The sequence below is a fragment of the Rosa chinensis genome, chromosome 1 (assembly GCF_002994745.2).
Source record: "Rosa chinensis cultivar Old Blush chromosome 1, RchiOBHm-V2, whole genome shotgun sequence".
NCBI lineage: Eukaryota > Viridiplantae > Streptophyta > Magnoliopsida > Rosales > Rosaceae > Rosa > Rosa chinensis.
Window position 1 is genome coordinate 19,341,730 of NC_037088.1, and position 9,861 is coordinate 19,351,590.

The following is a 9,861-nucleotide window of genomic DNA, read 5'->3' on the forward strand; positions in this document are numbered from 1 at the left end:
AACAGCGCTCACGACCTCAGGACCAACCGTATCCTGAAAAAATAGGGGAGGCATCCCATCTGGCCCCGGAGCCTTGGTAGGGTACATTTGAAACAGAGCCACTTTGATTTCCTGCTCACCATACGGTGCACAAAGCTCAATATTCATCTCATCTGTCACCCTAGGTTCAAGTAAATCAACGATGGAATGCATATGAGCCTGATCAATATTAGCAGAACCAAACATATTTGAAAAATAGTGCAAGACAACCCTTCCAAACCCTCCTCTGAGGACTGCCATGTACCATTCCTATCAAACAGCCCTTGTAACCTATTCTTCGCTCTCCTGTTTGAGGCCTTTCGGTGGAAAAACTTGGTGTTACGGTCACCTTCATTCAACCATACAATCTTAGAATGTTGCTTCCAGTAAGCATGTTCATCTTCTAGGAGCACATCAAGCCTGGCAGATAAATCAAAGGTCTCCTGCTAGTTTTCCTGAGTGAGTGGTAAGTCAAGCAGAGATTGGAGTCTATCACGTATCAATTCAATCTCTCTGCGACGATTTCCAAAAACAGAACGTTGCCATTCATTTAACTCAAATCGAGTACTGGTAATCTTCTTCATAGCCTGAAGCATTGGTCTACCAGGAGAGGACACAGCCCATCCTCTAGCAACAACCTCCTGACAGTCATTATGAAGTGCCCAGAAACTCTCAAATTTGAATCGCCGGCGTCTTCTAGCACTAGCTACAGGAGAGGATGTAAAGACACCAATTAACAGAGGCACATGGTCCCCATGTATTGGAGGGAGATGCACGACACGCGCCGCCGCGAACACGTCCAACCATGAAGGCGACGCTACAGCTCGGTCCAACCGGCATCGCACACCACCACCTTGCCAGGTAAACGGCGCCCCAAAAAAACCCAAATCAAACAAATCAGACGAGCTCAATGCATTCCGGAACAATTGCATTTGCCCTTCTCGCCTTACAACACCTCCATCCTTCTCATAGCCATGGAGGATCTCGTTAAAATCTCCAACTACTACCCACGGTAGTGCGGATTCCTCACTGAGGTGTTGAAGCAGTGACCACGATCGGTGTCTCTCCGATGTGGTCGGATGGCCGTAAAAGCCAGTAAGCCTCCAAACCAACCCTGAGCCATCTACTGCATGGACCTCAACATCGATATGATTCTTGGATTTTGACCTAAATCTCACATCCAGCCCTTCCTCCCAGAACAGAGCGATACCGCCGGATTGCCCAACGCTGAAAATAGTCTCACAATTGAGAAACCCTAACTGCAGCCTCAACCCATTTATATAATCCCAGTCGTTAATCTTAGTCTCACTCAAGAAGATGAACGAAGGCCTCTTCTGGTGAATCAGGGTTTGCAATGCTTGCACAGCAAGATCATTGTTCAATCCCCTACAATTCCAAGCAAGGATCTCCATTGAAGATTGCTTAGTTGCTAACGCAAACCCTAGGGGAGCGTTCTCTGTGTCGATAAGTAACCGACGTAGTAGGTCTGTTAGGGCTTGAAAAATTAGCTTCGTATCATTGCTTCTATTTTCATATTTTCCACTCTCTATAGTTAGAACTGAGATAGCTAAAATTTAAAATGGAGTGTCACTTAGGAGTCTGATGCAGCTGCTAAAATTGATAAAAAGCTAAACATGCTGTCCAAAATAGCTGAGGAGCCAATATAGAGAATCCACTAAAGATGCTCTTAGCCTTATTAGCTTAATTTATAGTTATATATTGCTTATATTGTTGTATTAGGGCTTCAACTTTCACTTCTCACCAGGGCAACTGTTTGATATATATATATTTTTTTTTGTGTGCAGATTTACCATTGATACATTTGAAGGAAATACGTAAGTAGTAGAACTCCTCTTGTCTTTTGATTATTTAATACTAACGTTTTGACTTGGGGGCTTGGAGAAAACAAACATATATAATAATGTCTAGTTGATGTTTGAACTGGATGGAGAATCACACGTACACACTTAATATTATGGAAGGAAAAATATTTCACTACGATGCACGAATGATTACATGAAACTGATGCAATATATAGGACACTAACAATAATTATAGACTCTATAATGTCCATAACCGACATTTAACTTATTGACTCATAAGTCCCTATCATAATCAGCCACTACACAATGATTGACCACTAACTTACATAACAAAAATACCCATTATGTAATGCCTACAAACTCATGCATGTAACTTGCACTTTAACCCTCTAATTAACACCACTAACATCCATTAAAGCATTTTTATTTTCCAACATCCCCCCTTAAACATGACTTTTTGGTTTTGGACGTACTCTAAGTGAAGTTCTCAATTTGCTAAATGTCTCTATCATCAAAGATTTTGTGAGCATGTCGGCGAACTGATCAGCTGACTTCACAAACTTGAGTTGTGTCTCCTTCTTGCTCACAAATTTTCTGATTTTGTGATACCTTGTATCAATGTGCTTGCTGTTTTCATGGAACACTAGATTCTTGGTCAAAGCTATTGCAGACTTGTTGTCAATGTAGACTTCAATAGCTTCCTTTTGTGCTAAAAGTTAAGTTTTTTTAACAAATTTCTGAGCCAAATAGCATGACAAACACATGCTAATGCAACAACATATTATGCCTCACAAGTAGAAAGTGTCACAATAGGTTGCTTCTTTGAAGTCCATGTGAAAGCTGCATCTTCCATATAAAAAACAAATCTAGTGGTACTCTTTCTATTATCAATATCTCCAGCCCAGTCACTCTCATTATAACCCACAAGCTTCATATCATTTGTTGGTGAATAAAGCAAACCAAAATCAAGTGTACCTTCAAGGTAATGAAGAATTCTTTTGGGTGTTTTCATGTAGGTGCTAGTTGGCTCCTACATGTAACGGCTAACAAAACTAATTCCATAAAGAATTTCAGGTCTAGTGCATATTAGATACCTCAAACTTCCACCCAAACTCTTGAAAGTAGTTGGATTTTCATCTCTTCACCACCACTATACTTGGACAACTTCACTCCACACTCTACATGCAAGTGTGATTGCAGGATTGCACTTATCCATCTTGAATTTTTGAACGACTTCTCTTGCATATCCTTCTTGTGAAATGAAAAGGCCTTCCCCCATTTACGTCACTTCAATACCAAGATAGTATGACATGAGCCAAATATTGGTCATCTCAAATTCTCTAGTCATTGGTTTCTTGAAATCTTCAAACATTCTTAGGTTATTGCATATAAAATTAAATTATTCACGTACAAGCAAACCAACAATATATTACTATCATTGTTCACCTTCACATAAAAAGCATGTTCATGTGGGCACTTCTTGAAACTATTATCTTGAAAATAGTTGTCAATTATGCTATTCCATGGTCTTGGTGCTTGCTTGAGCCCATAAAGAGCCTTCTTGAGATGAAGTACTTTATCTTTATGCCCTTTCACCACATGCCTTATGGGTTTATCTATATAGACTTCCTTTTTTAATATTCTATTCAAGAAAGCAGACTTTGCATCCAATTGATAAAATTTTCATTTATTTTGCTCAAGCAAAGAAATAATCAATCTTATGATTTCTAATCTAGCAACAAGATAAAAATACCTTATCATAATCAATGCCAGGTCTTTAGTTATAATCCTTGGCCACATGCCTTGCTTTTTACCTCTCAACTTCTCTAATTGCATTCTTCTTGGCCTTGTAGACCCATTTCACTCCAATAGCCTTTTGGCCTTCTGGCAAGGTAGCAAGCTCCTATATATTATTCTTCTTGATTGATTCAATCTCCTCATCCATTGCTTTCCTCCATTTATTTTCTTGAACAACCACTTCAAATCTTATTGGCTCACTTTCAGCAAATAAGCAAAATTAACTAATATCATCAACCTGTAAAGCTACCTGATAGATTTCATTCAAGCTGTTCTTTCCTCGAGGTCCTATATTTGATGTGAATCATCTTGAATTGGTAATGGAAGGGTGCATGGTGGTGATGGAGGAGGAGTTTGTTGTTCCTCTTCTTGTAATTTGTACAACTTCTTCTTCCAAAAGGAAAGAAATTATAATCTTTTTCTTGATTTCCCAATTCTAGCTACCTTCTTCATCAAACTCCACATCTCTACTAACAACAACCTTGCCTTTGTTAGGGTTGTACAATTTGTACCATTTGGAGGAAGCATCATAGCCAATAAAGATAAACTTTTCACTTCTATCATCCTATTTGGAATGCCTTTGGTCTGGTACATGAGTATATGTAATACTCCCAAATACTCTTAAATGGAACACATTGGGCTTTCTTCCACTCAATACTTCTTGGGGTATTTGATTCCACAAGCTTCTAGGACACCGACTGAAAAGATAAACTGCACACTCCACAGCTTCAGCCAAAAATTCTTTTGGCATGCCTTTACTCTTCATCATCTTTGAGCCATATTGATAATTGATATGTTTATTCTCTCTACTACGCCATTTTGTTGACGAGAGTATGACACCATTAGGAAGCGGCAAATTCCATTGTTGTCACAAAATTTTTCGAATTCATTTGAAGTGAATTCTCCTCCTCTATAAGATCTCAATGCCTTGATCTTGCAACCAATCATATTTTCAATAATAACCTAAAATTTTTTGAATGCACCAAACACCTCTGATTTCTCCTTTAAAAAATACACCCAAGTCTTTCTACTAAAATCATTGATAAATAGCAGAAAATAATTATTCTTACCAAAAGAACTTAGTGTGATTGGCTTGTAGACATTAGTATGAACAAGCTCCAATGGCTCTTTTGTTATTGTAGTTGCCTCATGACGAAAACCTTTTCTTGAATGCTTTCCAAGAAGATACCCTTCATGATTTGGAGAATGAATTGTTGGCAAGTCTTTTACCATTCTTTTCTTCCACATCACAGACAAGTCTTCAAAATTTACGTGCCCAAATCTCAAGTACCAAAGCCAAGAAGAGTCTTTGACAGAAGCCTTTAGACACCTTGCCAATTTAGTTTGCAGCTTCAGTAAGAGCATTATATTCTTCGTCATTGAAACTTTTGGCAATTAGCTTATTCCTTCGATCTCTAATTGAAAGACAAAAGTCTTTCAATTGAATTGTTATCTTTTCTCTAGAAGTTAATCCAAACTCAAAATATTTATTTTCAATGAGGTAATTAATAAACATTTGAAATAAATTCTTGGTTGCCATCCTTCAAATAAATTGGATTTTACCTCTCCCTTTAACCACAACACGAGACTCATCTCCAAATGTGATCTTGTCATTGAATGAGTCATCAAAATTCACAAACATGTTTCTCTTAGGACATGTGATTGCTTGATCCAGTGTCCAAATACCATGGCTTGTCATTCTGCTTTGTTTTTTCTTCACATTGAAAGGTTAATAGCAAGGTTTCTTTTTCATCTTCTTCTACATAATTGCTTATCTTTTTGTAGTATTCAGCATAATTTCTACATTCAATAGATTTGTACCCAACATTTCCACATCAATGACATTGAAATTGAGACTTATCAAACCTGATATTTCCTTGTTGGTGTGAATTGCTCCATCTTCCAGTTCCTTCCTCTCACGGGACATGTGATAGCTTGATCCAGTGTCCAAATACCATGGCTTGTCATTCTGGTTTGTTTTTTTCTTCACATTGAAAGGTTAATAGCAAGGTTTCTTCCTCATCTTCTTCTACATAATTGTTTATCTTTTTGTAGTATCCAACATCATTTCTACATCCAATAGATTGGATCCTCTTCCATGTCCTCTTTCCTTGCCACCTCTTGCTTCATTGAAATTATTATCATTGCCGGAACCTTTTCCACCATTCAATGCGATTATTGTTTCAAGTACTTCCTTCAGGGCCGGTTCTTTGTTCTTTTTCTTCTTCATGTTCTCTCCTTATGGGCTTTTAGAGACCCATAGGGTTGATCAACAGTCAATGTATCCAAATCTTTGGATTCTTCAATTGCAACAATCACATGCTCAAATTTTGAGTCTAGTGATAATAAGATTTTCTCAATCACCTAGGTGTCGGTAATAGGTTCACAATCTCTTTTCATCTGGTTCAGAATTGCTTGGGCTCGTGACATACAGTCAGAAATTGATTTTGACTTCTTTTGATGCAGGCCTTCAAATTCTCATCTCAGAGTTTGAAGTCGCGCATCTTGTTCATCTCGTCAACACCTGTATAGAAGTTTTTGAGGATCTCTTCAGCTTCATGTGCTATCGCCGCATGTGAAATTTTCTCAAATGTATGGTCATCCAAAGCTTGATAGATGAGACTCCATGCCTTTTTGAGTCTTCATCCAAACACTCCAATTATTGTAATTTTCTTTGGTGAGCAAATGAACCTGGAAGGGGCATTGTTTGGACCAGTGGTCATTTTTCTAGTGGCCTCTCACTCGCTTATCACAAGCTATGATACCATTAGAATTGGATAGGGAATCACACACACTCAATATTATGGAGAAGAAAATATTTCACTATAATGCATCAAGGATAACATGCAACTTATGCCATATGTAGGACACTAGCAACAAATCTAGACTCTATAACTGAGGGTCATAATTAGGAACTCTGATGAAGAGTTTCACAGTAGCTCTGCTACTAATGCCACTTGCGGTACTGCTGGTAAAGCCGAAGCAACCACTCCTCCATGGGGTTTCGCTTGCTATCTCCATGAATCTAATGAAGGTGCATGTAGAATCAGATGCAAAAGAAATCATTACTGACCTAAATGGTTTGGATCGGGGGAAAAACTAGATAACATTCCTAATTCTGGAGCAAATTTGAAGGAAAGCCTCGAGATTTGAGGATTGCAAATGGGAATGGATTCATCGTGAAGCGAATCGGGCTGCACACATTGCAGCTTCACTTGCCAATGGGTCAGTGGGTCCTCTAAGATGGGCTAATCAACCACCACCTTCCCTTACCTCGATTCTAAGGAATGACTGTCTAACCTGCCCACCCATGACGGAGAGGTGATCAGAGATGTTCTTGCTGTTACTTTTTGTTTGTGGGTTTATTTCATATTCCTATTTCCTAGATCGGACCTAGTCGGAGATTACCTTTCCTTATTTTGTTGTACCTCTCTTGGCCTGTTAAGCTTTGCTGGGCCTTTGGGCTTGTCCCCTAATGAAATATTTTCATTAACCAAATAAAATAAAATAAAAGACTATAACGTTCATAACCGACGTTCAATTTATTGACTCATAACTTCCTATCTTAATCACCCACTACAACATGATTGACCACTAACTTGCACAATAGAAATACCCATTATTTCATGCATTACACCCACTAACTCATGCATGTAACTGACACTTTAACCCTCTAATTAAACATACTAACAACTAATTAAAGCATTTTATTTTCCAACAGCTGATCTCTAACTATTATATATATATATATATATATATATATATATATATTGTCAAGTCAATTTCGTCAATTTCCTAATTTTCAAAACTTCAGAGAAAACTAATCTAGTCAATTTTGTCATATTTCTTGCAGCAAATCATTGGATACTGCTCATCATCGTCGGTATGAGATACTACCTTAGCCTAAATTCCGTTATGTTTGATGAATTCAAAAATAAAGAACTGAATAAAATATAACAAAACAAAAAGAAAAAATAAATCAAATTTTGCAACATAAGGAACAAAGCTAGCCATATGATCTGTAGTATCCATCCAACCATAGTTTAAAAATTCTAATTAAACGTTAACAGCATTAAAAAAAAATTATGAATATATATATCTCTTTTCTTATGGTTCTTTTGGTGATATACTCCTATATATACATGCAGGACTACTTTTTCTGGCAAGATTTATTCTTGGGGCTCCACTAATGATCGCGTTTTTTATCTTTAAATGGCGAAGTAGACATTTGTCATTGTATACTGGCATAGAAGATTTTCTACATAATGAAAATAACTTTGGGCCAATAAGGTATTCTTACTCGGACATTAAGAAGATGAGTAATAGATTCAAGCAAAAGCTAGGTGAAGGAGGCTATGGCTGTGTATTTAAAGGAAAACTACGTAGCGGTCATTTTGGAGCAATTAAGCTGTTGGGAAAGTCTAAAGGCAATGGGCAAGAATTCATTAATGAAGTAGCTACCATTGGAAGGATTCACCATACCAATGTGGTTCAGCTTATTGGTTATTGTGTTGAGGGATCAAAAAGAGCTCTTGTATATGATTTCATGCCTAATGGATCTCTTGATAAATATATATATTCCAAAGCAGGAAGTATCTCGTTAAGTTTTAAGCAGATGTATGAGATTTCTCTAGGGGTTGCTAAAGGTATCGAGTATTTACATCAAGGATGTGACATGCAAATTTTGCATTTTGATATCAAGCCTCACAACATTCTTCTTGATCAAAATTTCATTCCAAAGATTTCTGATTTTGGTCTTGCAAAGTTGTATCCAACGGAAAACAGCATTGTTACTTTGACAGCAGTAAGGGGAACAATGGGATACATGGCACCTGAATTGTTCTACAAGAACATTGGAGGTGTCTCACATAAAGCTGATGTTTATAGTTTCGGAATGTTGCTGATGGAAATGGCAAGCAAAAGGAAAAATTTGAATCCAATGGAAGAGCATTTGAGCCAAATTTACTTTCCTTCATGGGTATATGATCAATACAGTCAAGGAAATTTTCATTTAGATATGATTAACGTCTCAGAGGAGGAAAGAGTGATAATTAAGAAGATGGTCATCATAGCTTTATGGTGTATACAATTGAAACCAAGTGATCGTCCTTCAATGGATAAAGTTATAGAGATGCTTGAAGGAGATGTTGAAAGCTTACAAATGCCTACCAAGCCTGCTCTATACCCAGAAGAGATGTCCCACGGTGATACAGAAGATACTAATTTGAACCCAGTATGTTCCAACATGGGGCTAACATGCACCCTGTCAGCTAGGTGACAGTGATGTTGATTGTCAATTTTAATTTAAAGGAATTTAGATTTTCATCCTTTAGCTTCTAATATTTGATCATTCTACAAGATTTTGTTTTTGACAGAATAACAAAATGTGTGTTTTTATTTTTTTGAGAAGCACTAAATGTACTGGCATTACCATTAGTACACTCATACTTGGCTTGGTTGATAATTTATCTTCAGATCTCTTTACATATGGTGATAGACAATAGACCAACAAAGACTTAATCCTTTCTCAGCTATTTGATATACATTCCCCTATGAAGTGAATTTATTCGAAAGATTTAGTAGTCTTGGCGTGGCGAGGAAAAAGTTTCTATCATGCCTATATTGAAAATTTGAGAAATCATTTATCCAACACTCAATGCACATGTTCTTAACGTTAGCACACTTCTAATTGAATGATTTTAATATCAGTCTTTGGGCATGCAATATATTTGTTTCATTTTAAGTTTTTAGATTCTATCAAGTGTCTTCAAAGTTACATTGTCACCAAATCATATTGCAAAATTCAAAATCATTATATGGAAACATACCAGAAAAAACATAAAGTAACATTAAAAATATTAAGATATTTATCAAATACATTCATAGATTGATATTATAAGTAATGGTACTCTGAGGAACTCAGTTGCTGAGCTTTGCATTCTATCTCAGATTAGTACTCTTGCCAACACCCTAAAGTTTCAAAAATTATAGAGGTTATATGGCATGCTCCTTGTATCTTGAAAGTCAACATTAACATTGATGGTGCAATTAGGGTCGAGCAGCTTTCGGTGAAATTTTTCATGATCCTTTAGGTCCTGACTGCGACAAAGTTAGGTGCACAATTTAAAACTCCATCAATATAGTAAGATAAGTAGAGTATCGTTCTCAACCGGGGATTAGAGGGTATTCATTCCTACAAAAGACGTTAGGATTAATAAAAGAA

The 9,861-nt window shown here is 37.0% G+C and overlaps 1 protein-coding gene across 6 annotated transcripts in view; it reads left to right on the top strand.

The window, feature by feature from the left end:
• LOC112182657 (rust resistance kinase Lr10) overlaps nucleotides 1-9,055 on the top strand; it is a 46,851-nt gene extending 37,796 nt beyond the window's left edge. For 5 of the 6 annotated variants that reach the window (XM_024321171.2, XM_040514297.1, XM_040514298.1 and 2 more), the window contains 3 exons: nucleotides 1,824-1,853; nucleotides 7,492-7,521; nucleotides 7,787-9,055. In XM_024321171.2, coding sequence (XP_024176939.2) covers nucleotides 1,824-1,853; nucleotides 7,492-7,521; nucleotides 7,787-8,916 — 1,190 coding nt within the window. In that variant the 3' untranslated portion in view covers nucleotides 8,917-9,055. The remainder of the gene's footprint in view (nucleotides 1-1,823; nucleotides 1,854-7,491; nucleotides 7,522-7,786) is intronic. The other variant, XM_040514295.1, reaches the window with a different exon arrangement.
• The last annotated feature ends 806 nt before the right edge of the window (nucleotides 9,056-9,861 follow it).